Source organism: Oreochromis niloticus, linkage group LG18 (genome assembly GCF_001858045.2).
Source record: "Oreochromis niloticus isolate F11D_XX linkage group LG18, O_niloticus_UMD_NMBU, whole genome shotgun sequence".
NCBI classification, from domain to species: Eukaryota; Metazoa; Chordata; class Actinopteri; order Cichliformes; family Cichlidae; genus Oreochromis; species Oreochromis niloticus.
In genome coordinates, this window is record NC_031982.2 from 34,087,732 (window position 1) to 34,109,304 (window position 21,573).

The 21,573-nt window shown below is 46.5% G+C and overlaps 3 protein-coding genes across 6 annotated transcripts in view; 1 reads left to right on the forward strand and 2 right to left on the reverse strand.

Annotated features, from left to right (window-relative positions):
• LOC100697840 (discs large homolog 1-like protein) overlaps positions 1–13,887 on the forward strand; it is a 104,742-nt gene extending 90,855 nt beyond the window's left edge. The window contains 16 exon segments of the mRNA XM_013266627.3: positions 368–512; positions 2,233–2,280; positions 2,283–2,361; positions 2,599–2,755; positions 2,969–3,071; positions 3,529–3,643; positions 3,731–3,907; positions 4,316–4,382; positions 6,695–6,794; positions 8,846–8,887; positions 9,970–10,020; positions 10,134–10,235; positions 10,317–10,489; positions 10,591–10,700; positions 10,777–10,868; positions 11,553–13,887. Of these exon segments, the coding sequence (XP_013122081.2) occupies positions 368–512; positions 2,233–2,280; positions 2,283–2,361; positions 2,599–2,755; positions 2,969–3,071; positions 3,529–3,643; positions 3,731–3,907; positions 4,316–4,382; positions 6,695–6,794; positions 8,846–8,887; positions 9,970–10,020; positions 10,134–10,235; positions 10,317–10,489; positions 10,591–10,700; positions 10,777–10,868; positions 11,553–11,659 (1,668 nt within the window). The 3' untranslated portion in view covers positions 11,660–13,887.
• A 1,859-nt stretch (positions 13,888–15,746) lies between these two features.
• Positions 15,747–19,713, reverse strand: LOC100701877 (zinc finger protein 260). Of its 4 annotated transcripts, none has more exons than XM_005464195.2 (2): positions 19,329–19,713; positions 15,747–18,145 (listed from the first exon to the last, which is right to left on the reverse strand). In XM_005464195.2, the coding sequence occupies exons 1-2, from the start codon at positions 19,396–19,398 to the stop codon at positions 16,152–16,154; spliced, it is 2,064 nt and encodes a 687-aa protein (XP_005464252.1). In that variant the 5' UTR covers positions 19,399–19,713; the 3' UTR covers positions 15,747–16,151. The 4 variants fall into 4 exon arrangements, with proteins under 4 accessions (XP_005464252.1, XP_013122069.1, XP_005464253.1 ...); XM_013266615.3 differs by having other exon boundaries at positions 19,249–19,379; XM_005464196.4 differs by lacking the exon at positions 19,329–19,713 and adding an exon at positions 18,948–19,229.
• A 913-nt stretch (positions 19,714–20,626) lies between these two features.
• The window catches only part of rasal2 (RAS protein activator like 2), a 48,990-nt gene continuing 48,043 nt past the window's right edge, over positions 20,627–21,573 (reverse strand). Inside the window, 1 exon segment of the mRNA XM_005464201.4 lies at positions 20,627–21,297. Within this exon segment, the coding sequence (XP_005464258.2) occupies positions 21,130–21,297 (168 nt within the window). The 3' untranslated portion in view covers positions 20,627–21,129.

Consider the following 21,573-nt stretch of genomic DNA (forward strand, 5'->3'; position numbering starts at 1 on the left):
AGTGAGTTAATAATTAAATAAAATAAAGTATTTCTGATAAACAACCAACACATGTATAAATAGTAGAAACAGGTTTCAGTGCTAAAGAACAAATAAAATTTTAGATCCTGCAGTAAAAACAGGAAGTTGCTGAGCAGACGGTGAAGAACTTTTAGAGCACGATGAATATTTCTGAGGTTTTAACAATAAGATTAGGTTTCACCCTTACAACATTTTGTAATTATAAACTTATAAAATGTTTCATTAAGTGAAGACGTGCTGAATCTGCGTTGCAGACGCACTTCACCACAAACTGCCAAACAGCAGACCTTCAGAATAAAAGCACAGGCGTGTCTGACCGCTCCTCTCTCGGTGTCTCCGTGTCCAGGTGAACAGCTCCTGCCTGGAGGAGGTGAGCCACGAACACGCCGTCACTGCCTTGAAAAACACTCCCGACGTGGTCTACTTGAAAGTGGCTAAACCCAACAGTGTCTTCATGAACGACAGCTTCGCTCCGCCCGACCTCACCAACTGTGAGTCCAAACACACACACCTGTGATAGAAACCTCACCACTAAAGTTTGCTTCTGTGTTTGCACCGAGCTGAAGAAAGAAACGTTTTGATGTTTTAATGCTGCTGTCGCATTTCAGTTTGTTCTGGAATTCAGGCTTCCAGAAACAGTTGGAAAATCCATCGTTGAAAACTTCCGTGGACTTTTTATCCTGAATTGTTTTCCGTTTTAAGATCTTCCAGATAAATGAGGTCTCACATAAATCTGCTGACCTGGTTTTGAGTTTAAAGTTTCCCTGTGTGAGTGTGTCAGTTTTCTGGAGTCCAGGCTAATGCTGGTGTGAAAGGTCCGGCCACACGGATCTCCAAACCGAGCCGGCCTGTCCCGGCTGAAGGTTTGTTTGTTTCTCTTGAACGCCGCGGTGGATTTTTCCTCCGACATCGAGCAGATTAGAAGGTCCTGGCTCGTGTGGTCAGGATGACTTTGAGTCTCCGACCCTGAGCCGGTGTTGACCGCTGCAGTCTTTGATGAGGGGCGGGGATGGCGTTCCCAACAGGATTTATCAAACGACACGCCTAAAACTGCAGACGAGGTCGTTTCCTTTAAAACATTTCTCTCTGAACCGGCAGCTTTAGCAGAGATGAAGACGGCCCAGCTCTGAACCGTGTTACGATTATCTTTCTTTTTAGATATCTCACTTCGCTGCAAACTGTAATACTGCAGGACAAACCTGCATCCCGGAGACTTGAAGCTGGCACCGAGCTGTTGAGGACATGCCAAAGAAGGAAACACCCCTCAGAGATGCTGAGCGTCAGACTCCTCGGCTATAGAGATGAGCCGTATGGTCGAGTTCTGAGCAGCTGTGGAGGATCCGGAGACTCGGAGAGACTGATGGGAACGCACAGGAAGACACGGAGGCTGCAGAAAGTGTTGCATGTTGAGTTGAAATCCTTAAATCTAAAACAGACTCTGAGCCGAGCAGGCTGGTGCTGGTTTGAAGCCCGTCTGCCAAACGAGGAACGAGCACAAAATATCTGATTATGAGTCGCGAAAGAACGATGTTTGACAGCTCGGCTCTCGCAAACGTCATCAGGTGCCTCAACTCATCCATGTGAAACATGGACTCCCTAAAACTGAGTGTTTCCTCCACCCTTGTCCTGACAGCTATGATTCAAATTATATCTGAAGTTTGGGCCACAGTCGATCAGCTGTTCAGCTTCTGAGTTTGTGTCTAAACCGACGGAGCAGCCGAACCCTTTCATGAGTCGTGGATCAATGACGCCCTTCGTCTCCTGCAGTGGCATAAAACCATCGCTCTGTTAATTACGCAGTGACGTTATTTGTTTAACCTCCTGAAGTCTCCGGGGGAGTGTCCTGTTTGTTGAGAGAACAGTTTCCAATCAGATGAACATCAAACTTTAAAATGAAGACAAATGTAAACGATTTTCAGGTTTCATGCTCTCGGTGCTCTGCTGCTGTCACAGATCATAATAAACGTAACGCGGTTACAGCTGATCTTCAGCAGAAATCTTCATTTTAAAAAATGTGACAGGGTTGAGTTTGGAGGTTGTTGTTTATCTGCTCGCTGGTGTCGTTTACGACCCCCCTCGACTGCTCCCGGTTTCAGCCAATCAGGTGGTAACAGGAGCCGGACAGGTGAGCAGATGCAGCAGCTCAGCGTCAGACACACGGCGGCTGTGTTCAGACTGGTTTTAATGGTTTTCTCTTTCTTTCTCTTCCAGCGTACTCCCAGCGCATGGAGAACCATATCAGCCCCCCCAACTTCCTGGGTCAGCCCTCCCTCCGCCAGCGTCCTCGGGGCGTTACTCTCCGACCCCGAAGAGCACGCTGGGAGATGATGACGTCACCCGGTGAGAACAGAAACACTCGCCTGCACACACACACCTTTAAAAATGAAACCTTCAGATTTCAGTGTTTTTGTAAGTCTAGCTGAACCATAGCTGCTGCGCCCTCTGCTGGTGCACACCTGCAGTTACACCCTCCGCCTGCGTCCCCGCTGTCGGTCATAAAACACACCTGCAGAGTCTGTGTGGGACCCTGCTCACATAACTTCAGCTGATTGACGGCTGCCGTGTTTGCTCCTGCAGGGAGCCGAGGAAGGTGGTGCTTCATAGAGGAGCGACGGGACTAGGCTTCAACATCGTGGGCGGGGAGGATGGCGAGGGGATCTTCATCTCCTTCATCCTCGCCGGAGGACCTGCTGACCTCAGCGGAGAGCTGAGGAAAGGAGACCGACTCGTCTCCGTACGTAACAACACGTTAAACTCAGAGATCAACAACTTAAACCAGAGTGTCTGAGTGATGAGTCGCTGCAGGTCGCTCGCTACACGCGAGCAAACGCGCTGTTGACTTTCAAATTAAAAGTTGCACCTTTAGAGAAGTGTTGGATCCGACTGAGCCGCTCGTTTCCCCGATTGAGTCGTCGTTCCGCGTCTGACATTGTTTTTGTGTTTTCAGGTGAATGGCGTGGACCTCCGTAACGCCACCCACGAACAGGCCGCCGCCGCCCTGAAGAACGCCGGGCAGACAGTGACCATCGTCGCCCACTACAGACCAGAAGGTGGGACAGCAGGACGCACCTGCAGGATCACATGACTCCTCCTGCGGAGGTCACAGGAGGAGAGCTGCTGAGGATTAAACGATCTAACAAGTTCCAGCAGCAGCTTAAATAAATAAAAATAACTGCATTTAAATATATTAACAGTCAGGTGTGAACAGGAAAGGGAACAAATCCTCTGATTTTAGCAGCTGGTCTCAGAATATTTGGCTGTTTGATTATTTTTACTTACAAATGATTGATTATGAATCCAGCTGTTCACAGATGTTTCAGATGTTTCAGCTCTGATCTTTGTGCGAAACTGAAACCAGCAGTTATCTCCAATTTTACCAGAGAAACAGTCCAGTTTAAAAAGTTTCAGTTTCTGTTTGGCTTCATAAAAATCCTCTGTAGAGACTCTAACATGTTTCTGTAATTTCCTGTGACCTCTGACCCCTGGATGACCTCTGTGTCCGCTCAGAGTACAGCCGGTTTGAGGCAAAGATCCACGACCTGAGGGAGCAGATGATGAACAGCAGCATCAGCTCGGGCTCTGGGTCTCTGCGGACGAGTCAGAAGAGGTCGTTGTACGTCAGGTAGGCCTAAAGCGTGGAAGGCGCTCGCGTGCTGACGTCCTGTGTTCTGTTTTTAATCGGTTTATTTGTCGTGTGTTCGTGTTTTAGAGCTCTGTTCGACTACGATAAGACGAGAGACTCCGGTCTGCCGAGTCAGGGCCTGAACTTCAAGTTCGGAGACATCCTTCACGTGGTGAACGCCTCCGACGACGAGTGGTGGCAGGCGAGGCAGCTGACGGCGCAGGGAGAGGTGGAGGAGGTGGGGGTGATCCCCAGCAAGAGACGGTCAGTCCCAGTTACATCTGCTCCACCAATCAGGATTCAGAGCTCGGCTCACAGCTCGAGAGGACGTTTGGCTGTGGGGTTTTTAACTTTATGTAAACAAACATCAGTCTCACCTGTACAGGTGTCACTGAGACGAACGAGAGCTTCACAGTGACGCTCTGAACATTTACCAGGTGACCTTGGAGGGTAAAGGCAGAGTTAGACTGTAAGGTCAGGATGTCGTCAGAGACTCGAAAGGTAAAACCTTCCAGTTTCTGGAGGAACGCTCGTGGCGTGGCAGCGAGCTGCCGACTCACTCGATAATTTGCCCTCGAGTTCTGAGGCTGAGCTCATTGCGAGTATCTGACAGATTCATGCATAAAGTCGGGTTCCCTCGTGATTTCTGCTGACCTTTGACCTTTCCCACAGGGTGGAGAAGAAGGAGAGGGCGAGGTTAAAGACGGTGAAGTTTAACGCCAAGTCTCGGGACAGAGGGGTGAGTGACGGCGTAAACGGTCCCTGGAGTCAGAAACGTGTTTTAGTTCCAATAACGCGACTTTATTTACACATAAAGACGTTTTTTATTTAAAGCTTTGAAGATGTTTTTCTGTTCTTTGTATTTAAGCAGTAAAACTGTCATTTTTTTTTTTTATTGGTTTTATTGTCTGTTTGATTTCTGCATCTTTAAAGATGCTTCAGTTTTCCAAACTTGACCTGATAGAACGAGTCAGACTTGTTTAAAGTTCAGTGACTCGTCTCGTCTGACGCTCTCAGGATCAGCCGACTTTATTTTCCCTGCAGTGACGTGTAGCGTGCAGGTTAATGAAGCCATGCATGGTGTTACCTTCGTACAGGCGGTTGAAGTGCACATGTGCACGTTTTTGGGCCGCTGTGACAAACTTCAGCCTGTTACCTAATGACTCGGTTTTAGGGTTTTCATCAGTTACCGGACGTTACTGGATAAGTCAATCTGCGCCGCCCGCCTTTTTGAAACCCAGCAGTGAGGGAAATGGCTGACCACGGCACCCGCCACCTCGAGTGTGACAGGTGCTTGTTTTTCTGACCTTCCCCGAGCGTCAGCATGGCGGCGTGTCGCACTTTAAACTGCACCAGATTCATTCGTGTGAAGGTAAAACATGTTTGTGTGAATAAACTCGGCTGATTCTGAGCTGGTTGATGACACGTTTCAGGTGTTTGACGCCAACCGTGTGCATCATGTGACCTTTGTGTGTTTGAGCCACAGCCACCTGATCTCCACCTACTAATGAGTGTTTGACTAATGTTTAAGCAGCCGGCCGTTTAACAGCATGACGATCTCTGAGGCGTTTCTTCTTCTTCACCAAACCGCAGCAGCGCCTCCCCCTCCCTCCCCCGCCACCTTTAAACCGTGTGCCGCTTTAATACGTGTCGCCACGGCGTTGCTCGCCAGCCGCCACGCTAACACGGCAGACTGAGGGCGGGGAGACAAACCGCAGAACATGCATGGCGCCCACGGTCTGCTCCCCGCATCTTCGCGAAACGCTTGACATTGACGTCTGCTGCTCTCAAACCTTCCTCCTCCTCCTCCTCCTCCTCACCACTCACCCTCCTCACCCTGTTTTCCATCTCCTGCTCTGTAACATCAAAGTGCAGCATGTGAGCTGATGATGTCACAGGTCCCGCCTCCTGCTGATGAACGACACACGCAACGTTTGAAAGTTCTGCTTGTTCTTCTTGTTGAGCCATTAAACCCATTTATAGTTGAACTAATCAATAACTTGAACCCGCAGAGCTTTTTAGGCCCTTTCAGCTCCTGGTTTTGGTTTTGTGTCATCACACAAGCTTGAAAAAATCCACTCAGAGCCACGCTGTTACCATAGTAACAGACGGTTAAAGGAAAAGGCACACGACTCTGCCACGTTCTGTGTTTGGCTTTATTTATATATAAATGTAGGTTTAGCATTTGTAGCCTCAACTAATCAATATTTGCCAACATGAGGTGGTGGAGACCAAAAATGGAGCTGAAAGAAGGTGGATGCCGGACTCGAACAGGACTGCAGCTGCCGGCACTTTTTAAATAAACCTAATATTTGTTTGTTGGTTGCCATGACATCAGCCGATATCATTTTGTTATAGCCTCACATCTGGATCAGTTTATTTTAAATATCAGTGTTAACCCCACAGTAGCCTTTACAGCCTGACTGCTGACATCATGCTTTCATTTACACTTCAAGACAAACAAAATGCAAAAACTTGAAACTAAATTTAAGCTTCACAGAAGTCCAAATGCATTTAAGGAACGTGGACAAACCAAAATACCGCGCAGCTGAAGAAACCACGTAAAGCTGAGAATGCCTCTGAGCCCGAGTGACCCACAGGGCGTTTGTGATCCTGGGGTTTGTAGCACCAGTGTTTTCTCAGCGCTACACGAAAATGCTCCGTGGAATTACTTTTCCTGATGCACTTGAAGGCATCGCATCAGCACCATCTTCGAGCCGATTCGCAGAAATAACCAAACGGCTTCTCCCGGCTTGTCGCTGCTGTGTCTCTGCATGTCGTCAGCATGTTCACCTTCATCCTCCTCCTCCTCTCCGACCGACGCTGCCTTCACTGTCGGCGTGTGAAGCGGGGCGTCAGAGCTCTGCAGGTTGCGTTCAGGCTCGGAGCCTCTGTGTCCGAGTGTTTTAGTTTAAACTTCGTGATTTTTGTGTTTAATGTTTAAACCGGTCAGACACCGACTCAGACACCCATCACACCCCCTCATCTCCCTCTCTTCCTCCTCTGTTTTTGTTTTACTCCATCACCCCTCCTCCTCCTCCTCTTCCTCAGCAGTCTCTCAATGACAAGCGTAAAAAGAACCTCTTTTCCCGAAAGTTTCCGTTCTACAAGAGCAAAGAGGCGAGCGAGCTGGAGACCAGCGACGCCGACCGTAAGTACCAGCGCGGGGAGGCGGGCGGGCGGTCTGAAAGGAGATTGGCCGGCGACAGGAAGAGAGATCAGGTGGTGACGGCGTGCTGAGCGCGCGCCGGTCGTCACCGCTGCAGGGCGTGGCCGCGCTCATGCGATCTGATTAGAAGCAGTTTCTAAAACCTGAAGCCAGAGCCAATATGGCCGCCCTGCAGCGGCGTCCCGACGGCGTTCCCTCTGCTCTCTCAGTCTGTTGCTCTGTCAGTAACCGTGTCTGTGGTTGTTTTCCCTCCTTCCTTCATTCGGCTCTGCTGCTGCAGGACAACAGCGAGGACGTGCTGTCCAAAGGACACAGTAAGTTTCTCCCCAACACCCCCTCCCCCAATACTCCCATCAGCCTCTTCGGTCTCCACCAGCGTCCTCTGGAGAGCTCCACTAAATAAACAGAGCGTACAGACGCCGCTCGCTCTATAAGCGAGTTTATGAGTCGTGAGCGCGAGCGTCCTTTACATCCTAAAACCTTTGGGGCGGAGCTTTATGCCGCACGGTTTGTATTTGAGGTTTTGAATTAAAAGCAGCTTCATGTTTTAAAGCAAACGACTTTAACTTTCAGCTTAAATTCAGTTTTATTTATTTTATTGTTTGTTTTGTGAAGTAAAATCAGACGAAGCATAAAGACTCCTGATCAAGTGATTATTCAGATTTTAAATGATATTCATAAAACTGCATATTCTCATAACCACAGAGACTAAAACTATCAAATGAAACTCAGAATACCACAAAAACCAGTCAAACACATAACAGAGAAACCAGCGGGTTTAAAGTTCCCGCCGCTCCGACTGACAGGAGATCTGATCCGGATTAGTTCATATTTCATCGAGAACATGAAGAGAAAATCTCAGTTTATCTTATTTCAGTGTGTCGAGTGTCTGTGAAGGTTCCGGATCAGCGTGCTTAGTGTTAATGCCGCTGACGAGCCGTGAAAGTCAGACGCTAAAACTGAAGAGCCTGATGATGGTTCCTGGTGGAGTCTGAGACCCCCCCCTTCCTCTTCCTGACCACAGACCCTCGTCGATCCTTCAGGCCGGAGCTCTTCACTCTGGTGATGAGTTTCCGCTCTTCATCGCTCATCTATCACGAGACCTTTGTTTTTCTGTCTCATGGCAAATGTGTAAAAGTTACAGGAAGCTCTAAAAGCTGAACACGGCGACCGACACGAGCAGATCTGAAGCCGAGCCGCTCGCTCAGTCATCGGGAAATTAACCCACCCACAAACACAGCTGATCAATAAACCAGGGAACATTTTTAGTTTTGGTTAAATTACAGTTTAAAAATTTGTGTATTCAGGTCTTGATGGTGGTGTTTCCAGATGTTTGTGCAGATGACGATCCAAAGAAAAAGTTTAATATCCCAGAAAAAAAACAGATTTTTTTTCTTTACTAATCTGAATATGATTAGCTGAAATCACAGACTGTATATAAAGGATGGAAGGGTCTTAAAGCTGCGTTCTTTTTAATGACCAGCAGGGGGCGATACTGTCCTGATGAGTTTGTGGTCTCAGTCTTTAGTTTTAAGCCTTACTGAGTAAAACATGATATTTATTTAATAAGTTTTGGTCTAATTAAAATGTTTAAAAGGTGATGGAGGAGGGGAAGTCGCTGCCCACTGAGTGCGCCGTGTCCCTCAGTTTCCCGGTCCAGTTCCCTCCCTGGTTCAGTCTTAATCGCTCTGCTCGAGGCTTCAAAAGCAAACGGATGACGTCACAGTGGCTGCTTCCATCCTTTATATACAGTCTGTGTTTATGCGTTGATATTACCATCATGGTTTTATCCACATCGCCCAGTTTTCAAATGAATGTGAAGCAGTTATATTTGGATCTGAGGTCAGGGAAGACTCCTGGAAAGTTTTGGAAATGTTTTTAATGTGTCTGTGTTTGGGCTGAAAAGACTCGGATGGTTTGTGTTGCTGTGATTGATCTGCCACCTCGAGTCCCCCTGCGTAATCACGGCTCGGGGCAAAGCATTCTGGGACGGCGATGTGACCTGTCGTGTCCTGTTTGTGTTGTGATTCCAGAACATGTGACGTCTAACGCCAGCGATAGTGAGAGTAGCTACCGTAAGTCTGCCGCTCGATGACTCACAGGAAACACTAACGATCGGCGCGACCTCTCACTGAACCCGCTAACTCCCTCACTGACGCCGTTAATGAGCACAGACTGCCGATTGGCCAGTAACAGCATGACCTCACACCCTCACAGTCTGCCCCTCCTGCTGCATGGACGCTGCCGCCTCGCAGAGAGCGACTCTCTTTCAGCCACACCGCACTCATGAGACCGAGCATGTCGGCACAGTTCACTGATTTCATGAAGTCATTATAAAAATATTTCACCTTAAACCTGGAAACCAGAAACGCACAGCATCACCTGTCACCCAGCGACTGCAGACTCGGGTGATGTTGTCAGAACACGGTGTTATAAACCGTTAACAGTTAAAAACGAGCTGAGCGAGCAAACCCGATCAGATCGAGATAAAGGCTTGTTTAAAAATAGAATCAGATCAATCTGAAGCAGCACAGCAGTGGGAGTGAAAGCCCACAGGCACAATCAGAAGTCTTAATGAAACTGAGCTGTGACTGCAGCAGAAAACCTCCAATACCCTGAAAATGAAGGTTGATGTATAAGGCACAGGTGGGGAACTCCAGGCCTCGAGGTGTCCTGCAGGTTTTAGATATCACCTGAATCCAATGATTACTTCATTACCAGGCCTCTGGAGAACTTCAACACATGTTGAGGAGGTAATTCAGCCATTTAAATCAGCTGTGTTGGATCAAGGACACACCTGAAGCCTGCAGGACTCCGGCCCTCCAGGCCTGGAGTTCCCCGCCACTGATGTAAGGTGACTGCGGCTCACACAGCTCAGATTAAACAAGCATGAATTTGTGAGGAGTCGCGGTGTTTGTGCATGTTGAAAACTGGATCGTGAGCTGTTAGACGTGCAGACGTCAAAGTCGGCGTAGTCTCCGATTCTCGAACGTGAGAATATTAGTTCCTGAGCACGTTGATGTAATCCCGCAGGTTCAGACTCCGCCTACTAACCAACCTCCCTCCTCCCCTCCGTCTCTCCTCCTCTTTACCTTCATCACACCTTACTCCCGTCTGAGCTCTGGACGCTGAAACTAACCGACCTCTGTGTCTCCAGGTGGGCAGGAGGAGTACGTGCTGTCCTACGAGCCCGTCGTTCAGCAGGAAGGTGAGACCATCTCTGTGTTCACTTAGCTTTTTTTTTATTTTTAGTAATCTGATTACCACGAGCAGCACTCAGGTGTTCCTGCATATTCAACATGCTTCGATTCTTTCCCACAGTGAACTACACCCGCCCCGTCATCATCCTCGGCCCCATGAAGGACCGCATCAACGACGACCTGATCTCAGAGTTCCCCGACAAGTTTGGATCCTGCGTCCCTCGTAAGTCCGCCGAACGCCTGTAAACAGATGATGTGTTGTACGCTCGCGTCACCTGATGTTTAATTCTGACCCTGCCCGCAGACACGACCCGGCCGAAGCGGGACTACGAGGTGGACGGCAGAGACTATCACTTTGTGATCTCCAGAGAGCAGATGGAGAAGGACATCCAGGACCACAAGTTCATCGAGGCGGGGCAATACAACAACCACCTGTACGGGACCAGCGTGCAGTCGGTCCGGGAGGTGGCAGAAAAGGTAATGACAACACGCCCATTTGACCTTTAACCCCGCTCTGACCTCACTCAAGCAGCGGCAGTGACGTGTGGTTTGAGATGTTCTCCTTCTGCTGTTTTCAGGGCAAACACTGCATCCTGGACGTGTCGGGTAACGCCATCAAGAGACTCCAGCTGGCTCAGCTCCACCCCATCGCCATCTTCATCAAACCCAAATCGGTGGAGAACATCATGTGAGTCACTTCACAGGAAACGCCTCCACTCAGTTCTCCCACACGAGCGTGAAAGTGACGTGGTTTTTGTCTGCAGGGAGATGAACAAGCGTCTGACGGAGGAGCAGGGCAAGAAGACCTTCGACCGAGCCAACAAGCTGGAGCAGGAGTTCACCGAGCATTTCACAGGTGAGTGCCCTGGCTCCACCCGCCTCAGCTCAGGTGATTCTCCACCCGCTCCGTCGAAACCACGTTACAGTTTCGCATGTGGTTCCTCTCTGCCCCCTGCTGGCCACGTGCTGGAGCTGCACCACAACAATAGTGCAGCAGACGGGAGGAAATGGCGAGTTTTTGTTTGAGACGTGACGTTTTAAATTTGGCTGATTTCCTCTTCGGGGTCGTCTCCTTGTGCTGCAGCTGCGTGTAGAGCCTCCAAAAACTGCGAGTGTGCAGCCTGACGGATGTTCCTCACGCAGACTAGCGCTATACCACCCTGCCGGGACCTTTAATAACGAGCAGAAATGGCGCCGCCTTATCAGAGAGCAGGAAGTCCAAGAAATGAGCTCGAAGGATCGATCAGCCAGGTTTAAATACGTTTGTAGTTTTATTTTTTATGGGCAGAGCTTTTAAACTTAGAGTGATGAAAGGAGTGTTTTGATTGGTTTCAGACACAAGCAGCGCTCTGATACATCCACAGCAGTAATGACATCACAGCTGATGCAACAAGAGGCACCAATCATAACTTTATTTACAAACATTTAAAAACTGTAATAAATGTCAGAGGAGTCGGGATGAGTGATGTACAGGTGGGCTGGTGGTCTGTCTGTGATGATGTCACGCGCTCGCCGCTGACTCTGCTCTGTGTGTGTGCAGCCATCGTGCAGGGCGACACGCTGGAGGAGATCTACGACCAGGTCAAGCAGATCATCGAGGAGCAGTCGGGTCCCTTCATCTGGGTTCAGTCCAAGGAGAAGTTATGAAGTTGGCCGCTCCTCCTCCTCCTCCTTGTTTTGACGGACGAGTCGACCTGCAGACGTCCCCTCCCCCACGCCTCACCCTCCACTCGCCCCATCAGCGACGCAGCGGCCGACCCGAGTTCAGTTTAGCTTCTTTGTTTTTTTCTTTTTTTGCCTGATAAGACTTCATGTTTGGGTCTCCTGACCAGCAGAGCAAAGCACACAGGAAGTTTGATGACATCACACTCAACACGGTACAGCTCCTTAATGTTTAAGGGAGGAGAACTTTAGAGGAGGAGAAGAAGAAGGTACCTGGAAGTGACGAGAAGAAACGTACGAAGTGGATTTTATGTTTAGTTTTTTGGTTTGTGGTTTTTTTTTCCCTTTTTTTTTGTCTTGTAAGGTAAGCAGGTGGGCGGAGTTTCAGTCTCAGGCAGCGTCTGTCGGTCCGGAGGAGGCGGAGACACAAAAAGCAAAACTTTGCACGTTTGAGCTTTAACAGCATGTCAGTTAATCCCGTTTATTTTCCCATCAGCCCCTTCGCCTCACATCTGATGTCACCGCTTTTCTCTTCTGCTCGTTTTTTAGACTCGATTCACGTTTTGTTTGTTTTTTATTTTCACTCCTCGCTGCTGCTGGATGTTCGTCAGGACGCTGCGAGGTTCCTGCTTTGCTGCTAGAGGGCGCCGCAAGGCTTAACAAAGGAAAACAACAATTTCTTTACTTTGTTTTTAAAGGAAACGGTTTTAATCATTTATAATTTTCTGTCAATGAGCATGAAGCTGACAGATTTTCTGATTTCGGGGATGAATCGTTGATCGAACTGATTGAATTCCGGTTATTGATAAAAAATAAAAGCTTTGATGTTTCTGCAGACGTCGAATCGTTTCTCACCAAAACACTGAGACAAAGAGACAGAAAAATACAAATATTTTTATAGATGAAAATAAGCTGAGTGCAATCATCAAAAATTATAAATCATATCTATAAAAAATATTTTATTCATTAACAACGTCTTTAATTTCACTAAAACACCAAATGCAAGACAAATTCCCAAATATGTTTATTTTATTACCAGAAAAATCTCTAAAATATTAGAAATAACAGAAAATCTAATAAAAAGCGAACTATTTTATTTCACTAAAGAAAATTATCTCAGACTTTTATGAAACTCTGATTATGCCAAATATGGTTTATGATAAAATCTCATTTAAAAAACTAAATATTAAAATCAAGAAAAATGCGACATTTTCCGCTTGTTACAAAAACTGCTCATAATTAATAAAAAGAAGATTTTTATAAAAGATCCAGAACATCAAGAAAAAAAATAATCTAATGCACGAAAATAACTTGAATTACCAGAAAGTACAAAACAAATTAAATTGTTTTAACATAAATGAGTTTAGAATAACTTAAAATCCCAAATCCTTATTTTATTTACAAACGCAACAGAATCATAAGAAAAAATAGATTTATTATATTATAACCCCTAAAATCTTAAAAATAAAAGATTTTTTTATTTTACCAAAATATCAAACTTCCTGAAAACAGTGAAACAAGAATTATAATACATTTTATTACAACAATCTATTTTATTATAATGAAATTATAACTGTAACACTTATGAAAACTTTAAAAATACAAGAAAATTAGAAAATAATTAAAAGCACGTCAGAGCTGCAGGACAGAACACGAGGACGTAACCCCGACGTTTACGAGCGTCTCGTACTCGTGAGATCTGAACTTGTGATTTTAGAGTCTCTTCAGCTGATTTTTTTCTTTTCTTTTTTTCCTCACTTGGACGAACTCTTTCTCTCCACGAATTCACAGTCGCATGACGGAGCGGCGCCCTCTGCAGTTAGAACCCCGCCGGTTGTCGCGGTGACATCCGTCAGCGTCGCCAGTGTCTTACCACAAAAACGATGTCGATCATGCGTTTCGTGCGGCCGAGCCCGGAGACGAGCTGCCACCTCCGGGCGTCCACAGGTGTCGGAAACACGATTATTGTACAATGAGATTCCTACAGATATTTAACCCTCGGTAAACTGCCTATTTTGTTATAATAAAGTCTATATTGAACTTTACTTAAGCACTACTACTACGGGAATTATTTTCTTTGCATTGTTAATCATATATGAATAGAAAAGTATAAAGATATTTGAATATGAATATATTTTTTCTTTTTCTTTGATCACCACCTCCTCTGTCTTTTAATTTTCTTTTTTAAGCATAATAAAAACTTAACAAGAAAACCTGTGTGTTCATTTATAAAAGTCACGCTTCAGTCGGCCTGTCTGAACACGTGTTGAACATTGAACAGGTGACGTCCTCCACGACGCCTCTCAGAGCTGCCTGAAAATTTCTGAAGAGGAAGAAGAAACCCTCGTCAGTCCCGACGTCACTGAAAAAACGGCATTTTTATTTGATCTTCAGAGTGACGCTGACAAACTAGTTCATGCATTTATTACTTCCAGGCTGGACGACTGTAATTCTTTATTATCAGGATGTCCTAAAAACTCCCTGAAAAGTCTTCAGTTAATCCAAAATGCTGCAGCAAGAGTCCTGACAGGGACTAGAAAGAGAGAGCATATTTCTCCTGTTTTGGCTTCCCTTCATTGGCTTCCTGTTAAATCCAGAATTCAAAATCCTGCTCCTCACATACAAGGTCTTAAATAATCAGGCCCCATCTTATCTTAATGACCTTGTAGTACCATATCACCCTATTAGAGCACTTCGCTCTCGCTCTGCAGGCCTACTTGTTGTTCCTAGAGTATTTAAAAGTAGAATGGGAGGCAGAGCCTTCAGTTTTCAGGCCCCTCTTCTGTGGAACCAGCTTCCAGTTTGGATTCAGGAGACAGACACTATCTCTACTTTCAAGATTAGGCTTCAAACTTTCCTTTTTGCTAAAGCAGGGGTCTCGAACTCCAGGCCTCGAGGGCCAGTGTCCTGCAGGTTTCAGACGCGTCCTTGATCCAACACAGCTGATTTAAATGGTTAAATGACCTCAACATGTCTTGCAGTTCTCCAGAGGCCTGGTAATGAACTAATCATTTGATTCAGGTGTGTTGACCCAGGGTGAGATCTAAAACCTGCAGGAGCCCTCGAGGCCTGGAGTTCGAGACCCCTGTGCTAAACCATAGTAGTTTACATCAGGGGCCTCAAACGAGCTGTGGGCCACTGCTGGCACTGTCATCTCATGTGAGGGACACTTTAGTGTTCAAGTACTGCAAAACAAACAAGAAAACACCCACAAATATTTCCCAAATTTCAAATATTGTATAACAGGACAAAACTGCAAACTGTTAACGCTAATTTTTCTTTTTCCTTCCTCTTAACTGAAGCCTTCATTGAACTACCAAATAAACACATTGGTCCTCTTTTTCTGGCCACACACATGGCAGCACTCCTGCTATCATTTTATTTCTTATTTTTTTATACGGCGCCAAATCACAACAACAGTCGCCTCAAGGCACTTTATATTGTACAGTAGACCCTACAATAATAGATACAGAGAAAAACCTAACAATCACATGACCCCCCTATGAGCAAGCACTTTGGCGACAGTGGGAAGGAAAAACTCCCTTTTAACAGGAAGAAACCTCCGGCAGAACCAGGCTCAGGGAGGGGCGGGGCCATCTGCTGTGATTGGTTGGGGTGAGAGAAGGAAGACAGACAGATGACCACATTTTATATGTATTTAACAAATTAAAAATGCAGACATAAGTGTACAGATTAGCTTTTGACACAGCCTATCCATCAACGTGTTTGTGTACTCTGTTCTTATTGTCTTCCATTAAATCATTTCTGGCTTTTTTAACATTGCACTCAACAACAAACAAATCCTCCCGAACAAAAAAAGTAACTTCACCCCAATATATGGGCCACGAGTTTGAGACCCCTGTTTTGCACACAGTATATATTTGGCCATGTAGTACTGTGCTGTTTTTACTTTCAAATATAAAGTGCTTTGAGGCGACTGTTGTGATTTTGCGCAATATAAATACGATACAATAATAGAGGAGCTGCTCTACCTCCTGAGCTACAACCAACTCTATGGAAAAAGGGTTTGTGATACCAGGCACTCAGCGCTGTAAGCATGACTAACACGATGTTCATTTTTATTAATGTCTTTATTAATAGAAAGCTTTGCATCACTCTGCTGCATTCTTTGTTTCATTTATAATATATAAAGCCCATAAATCACATCATTGACTCTAAACTGTACAAAACACTTATGGAAACCATGATGAAGCGTTTCATCCACCATATCAAGAAAACATCGAACACCAGAATAAAAACAAAACTCAGTCCCATAAATCAGCCTTTACAGCCTGCGGTCAAAGAATAAGGTTCTCCAACACGACCTCCAGCTTACATGATCTACAAGTTTGGTCCTTTAATCTGAAAGGACCAGTCAGTGACTGTCACTTTCAGATTGAACTCAATCCCTCGTGGTCGAAACCGCGCCGATTCTTCCTGTTTGCTAACCTCAAATGTTTCCTCAGCTGCTCCTCTCCTAAGATGATGCTGTGTGAGAGTCGTGAGTTCTCATGTGATTTTTCCACACCGTCGCATACGTAAATCTTTCCCCGCAGCTACTGCAGGTGTAAGGTTTCTCACCTGTGTGGGTTCTCATGTGGACTATTAGCGGCGGCTTACTGCTGAAACCTTTCCCGCACGTTTTGCAGGAATACGGTTTCTCACCTGTGTGGCTCCGCATGTGGACTTTCAGGTAGGAGCTGCTAGTGAAGCTTTTACCACAGAGTTCACAGGCGTACGGCTTCTCACCTGTGTGAACAATCATGTGTTTTTTTAGATGAGAGGTGCTACTGAACTCTTTTCCACAGGTGTCGCAGGAGTAAGGCTTCTCACCTGTGTGGGTTCTCATGTGGACTATCAGAGGAGGACAGCTAGAGAAATTTTTTCCACACCTTTCACAAGAAAAGGCGCTTTCACCTGTGTGAGTCATCATGTGGTTCTTCAGTCCCGACGAGCGGCTAAATCGTTTCCCACACACTTTACAGGTGTAAGGTTTCTCACCTGTGTGGATTCTCACGTGGGCTATCAGGTGAGTACAGCTTCTGAAACCTTTTCCGCACATTTTGCAGGAAAACGGTTTCTCGCCTGTGTGCGTTCTCATGTGGACTTTCAGGTAAGCGCGACTACTGAAGCGCCTGGTGCAGGTTTCACAGGCGTACGGCTTCTCACCTGTGTGCGTTCTGATGTGGTCGGCCAAAGTGGAGCTGTGAGTGAAACATTTCCCGCACGTCTCGCAGAAATAAAGCTTTTTACCTGTGTGAGTTCTCATGTGATTGTCCAGCTCTAAAGGGCAGATGAACCTTTCCTCACAGGTGCTGCAGGTGTAAGACTTCTTGTCTCTGTGGGTCCGCCTGTGCAGGAGCAGGCTGACGCTCTTAGTGAAGCTTTTCCCGCACGTCTCGCACGAGTACGACCTTTCACCTTTGTGAGTTCTCATGTGACTCTTCAGTCCCGAAGACTGCCTAAATCTCTTTCCACAGGTGTTGCAGGAGTAAGGTTTTTCACCTGTGTGGGTTCTGGTGTGGATGGTCAGCGAGTCACAGCTGCTGAACCCTTTACCACACGTTTGGCAGGAATACGGTTTCTCGCCCGTGTGGCTCCTTGTGTGGATTTTCAGAGACACTGCTTGCCAGAAACGTTTCCCGCAGGTGTTGCAGCAGTGAGGCTTCTCACCTGTGTGGGTTCTCATGTGGCCTATCAGTGACGAGCTGCTGCTGAAACATTTTCCACACAGCTTGCAGGAGTACGGTTTCTCCCCTGTGTGGTTTCTCAGGTGGATCTTCAGCTGACCGCTGCGATTGAAGCTTTTCCCGCAGGTTTCACAAACGTGAGGCTTCTCACCTGTGTGGATTCTCAGGTGGATTTTCAGATTAGAATTACAGCTGAAACTTTTGCGGCAAAATTCGCACGCAAAAGGCTTCTCGCCCGTGTGACTTCTCATGTGGACTGTCAGCCGATAGTTTCTTCTAAAACTCTGACCGCACAGCTCGCACGTGTACGGCTTTTCGCCCGTGTGGGTTCTTGCGTGAGCTTTCACGTCGAACTTGCGACTGAAACGTTTTCCACAGGTCTTACAAGCAAAGGGCTTCTCACCTGTGTGGGTGCGTATGTGAGTCACCAGGTGGAAGTTACTGCTAAAAGTCTTTCCGCACGTTTCGCAGGTGTGAAGTTTTTTATTCGTGTGCTCATCCTTCGTCTGCGACACTATCTTAAACACTTTTGCATAAACGCTGCGCTGCACGGACTTCGAGCTGCTGTCAGCGTTATGGTGAGATTCCAGTACGAGCTGCTCTTCCCCCCGATTGATGGAAAGCTCCTCCTCTTCCTCTTTCATCTGTTCAGTCTCTGCCTCCTCCTGATTGGTGCAGAGTTCCTCGTCTTCCTGTTTGATCTGTGGCAGCTCTCGTGCTTCCTGATCCAGACTGCAGCTCCTCTCCTGGCTGCAGAGCTCCTCCTCCTCCTGTCGAATGTCTGAAGGACAAAGAGACAAACATGTTATAGATGTGGTGACAGTAAAAAAAATAAATTAAAAAAACCCTTTAGACAATCATCATCATCGTCGTCGTCCATCACAACCATGGCCTCAGGTGGGACTACTTCACACTCTGCAAGCCATCACAGTGGATGCTAGAGGTCATTACTGGACCCTGAGACCAGAGAGGACTCCTTCACCCCCCGTTCCCACGACCCAAGTTATGAGCAGAATAGCTCCAACAGGCGACAAAGTCCAACAATCAGCAGCAAAAAGTCTGATTTGCTGCTGGAAATGCAGCTGAAGCGCTCACTGCTTGAGAGATGAGGTCTCATCCCTTCTCCAAGTCCACGAGGAAGACGCAGACCAGCTGGGTAAAGTCCCACCTGTAGCTCAGGAGGTAGAGCAGGTCATCCAGTCTACATGAAAATGCTAAACCCCAAGTTGCTCTTCGATGCATGCAGAGCATAGCAAAAAGTGCTTGTGTGGATCAGAACAGAACAGCATCAGCTGATCCAAGCGCAGCAATACTGACCTGAGCTTCCAATTAAAAGTAACTATGGCAACATTTAGGCGTATGATCGCAAAAGCTGACACAGGACGTCCACATAATGATCGTAAACGTGCTTCACGACCATGACGGCAAGGCTCGCTGTCACACTGAGCTCTGATTGGCTCCTGCCTGTGCACCCCGCTGATGACACACACCTGTTTACCTCCACACGCTTCCTCTTTCTGAATTTAATGAGGAAAAAATTAGACTTTTATTTTACTGTAGAATTTCCACCACAGTTTACCCACAATGCACTTCTGTAATCAAACAGCCAGGTACCAGCTCCTGCTCATAGATCTGTCACACAGCTGTTCACAGCTGGAGAGAGAAACACGGCTCCTGTGGATCTTTCTCGGAGGGAAATGTCCCGTTCAGTGAGCTGAATGTTTCACGAGGAGCCCAGAAAACATGAGAGCGGCGACATTAAACGAGTTCATGAGCCGAAACACGGTCGTTAAACCGCGTAAAAGCTGAAACGCCTTTTATGACCCAGCTGCCGCCAGGTAAACCGGAAACATTAAACAGGTGAGGTCAGATGTAACATCCCACCTGTGGAGAATCCTTTATGACGCAGATCACCCGCTTTCTTTTCTCTCTTTGCCTCTCTGATCGTTTCCGGTTTTGCTCACCTGTCCGGTGCGGCTGCCGGTCAAGTTTCCAGGTGATGTCCAGCAGTCTGCGCCTGCGCTCACGGTCCATCTCCTCCTCGGTGTGTTGTTCAAACTCTGTCACCTCCTGCTTCTCCGCCTCCTCCGTCAGCAGTCACGGCCTCGGTGACAAACAAAGTTGGATGGAAGACATTTTTGATGCAGCTGAGAGAAAGACGTGAGATTAAACTTCAGTGAAGCTAATGCTAACTCCTCTGCGCCGTCCATCCGGAAAGCTTGGTGTGTTCTGCGCATGTGCGAAAAGGGATTCTTCCAGTTCCTGCCTTTCACAATAAAAGTGTAAACAATGTAAACTCGGAGGTGCAGATTGAACCCTTTCAGAATAAAACGTGACAGCGTCACATCAAAGCGAGTCCAGAGTGAGAGAATTTTTTGACCTTTAGTGTGTTTCATATTTTGGCACCATGCTCCTCACTTTCAGCAGTTTTAATGACAGCAAAGTGCTCTAATGGGGTGATATGGTACTATAAGGTTATTAAGATTATTTAGGACCTTGTATGTGAGGAGCAGGATTTTAAATTCTGGATTTAACAGGGATCCTGATAATAATGAATTACAGTAGTCCAGCCTAGAAGTAACAAATGCATGAACTAGTTTTTCAGCATCACTCTGAGACAGGATATTTCTAATTTTAGAGACGATGATCAGATGAAAGAAGCCGTTAAAGATCATGTCCTGGTCAGAAATGACTCACTGATGATGTCATCCAGACTCGTTTCAGTGGGAAACACAGCAGCCTCCTAAACTTCTGCCCAAGACTGTGACACCTTAAAATGATTTCTTTCAAAGTTTCATCCAGTCACATGTTCATGATAAACATGAGGACGGTTAAACGTGACATTTATAGTTAAAAGCTGCCATCGCCTCAGCAGCGTGAATGTCGGGGTAGTTTTGAGCTTTTAACGATTTCACTGAACTTAATGACGGTGCAGCTTAAATCACCACTGATGTTTGGTGAAGCGTGCACCTGGACATGATGGTAGAACATCATGTCCAGGTGAACCTTTCACCATTTTCGTCATTCCTACATACAGCCGCAGGAGATCTGGGATTACTCGAAGTCTGACCACCACGAACACAAACCGAGCCAGACGGCAGTTTATAGTGAGGGTGATGGTTGGCTGATCCTCCTCAGGTGTGCGCTCACCTGTGGGACCGATGTTTGTTTTCACTTCAGAACAAAATTAACATGAAATAAGAGCGACAGCAGCATGAGCATCAAAGAAACACGAGCACTTCAAACAGGAATCAGACCACAGTCAAACTTTCAGGTAGACTTTATTGTCAACATGGGGACAGCAGACAGGCGTGACCTTTGACCCTGATCCTCCAGGAGTCTGTTCAGTAGATCAGCAACAGGACGAGAACGAGGGGGAATAAATTAAAACCCAAAACAACTCGTCAGGTAAAAAACAAGAACAACGGGAACTCCACGCTACGAGACACGAAAAACAGAAGCTTCGAAAGAAATTCATAAAAAATCGATTAGAAAACGTTTCAGTTTTTGGTTTGTTTCTTCCTTGCTGTGCTTCTGTGACTCTCACACTCACACACACACACACACACACACTCGCTCTCTCACACACACACACACTCGCTCTCTCACACACACACACACTCTGTACATCAGATCAAACGTCAGTATTTACACTCGTGTTAATAGATTCTATATCTTTAAATTCTCTCTTTGATGTCCACAGCTCATCGCGTGGGTGGGGGAGTTATATACTTTAAACCCCACCCCCACCCAGGGCAGGACCAATCAGCAGCTGCTGTTCTTGAACTCTCCATTCTCAGTGATTGACAGCTTGGTGGGGTTGCTTGGCGACAGGCCGTTGCGAAGGTTGGGCGTGCTGTAACGCTCCTTCACCTGCGTCAGCGCCGCCATCAGCCGAGAGTTCGCCGCATCCAGGGACCCGATCCTTTTCTCCTGATTGGATAGAGACAAGAGAAAGGGGGCGGAACAGGAAGTCAGACCGACAGGTAAACAACAACAACAAAACAGTTTGGTGTTGATCGGAGAGTCGGGTCAAAACCACACAAGGAAAAATAGAAAGTAACATCCCCTTAAATCCAAGAAACTTTAATACTTTAATGAAACTTTTTATTAAAATTCTGATTAAACGAGGTGAAGGATAAGAAACAACTAAAGAAAAAACGACCAGAGAAGAATTTTTTTTTAAATAAAAAAGACTTAATCACCTGG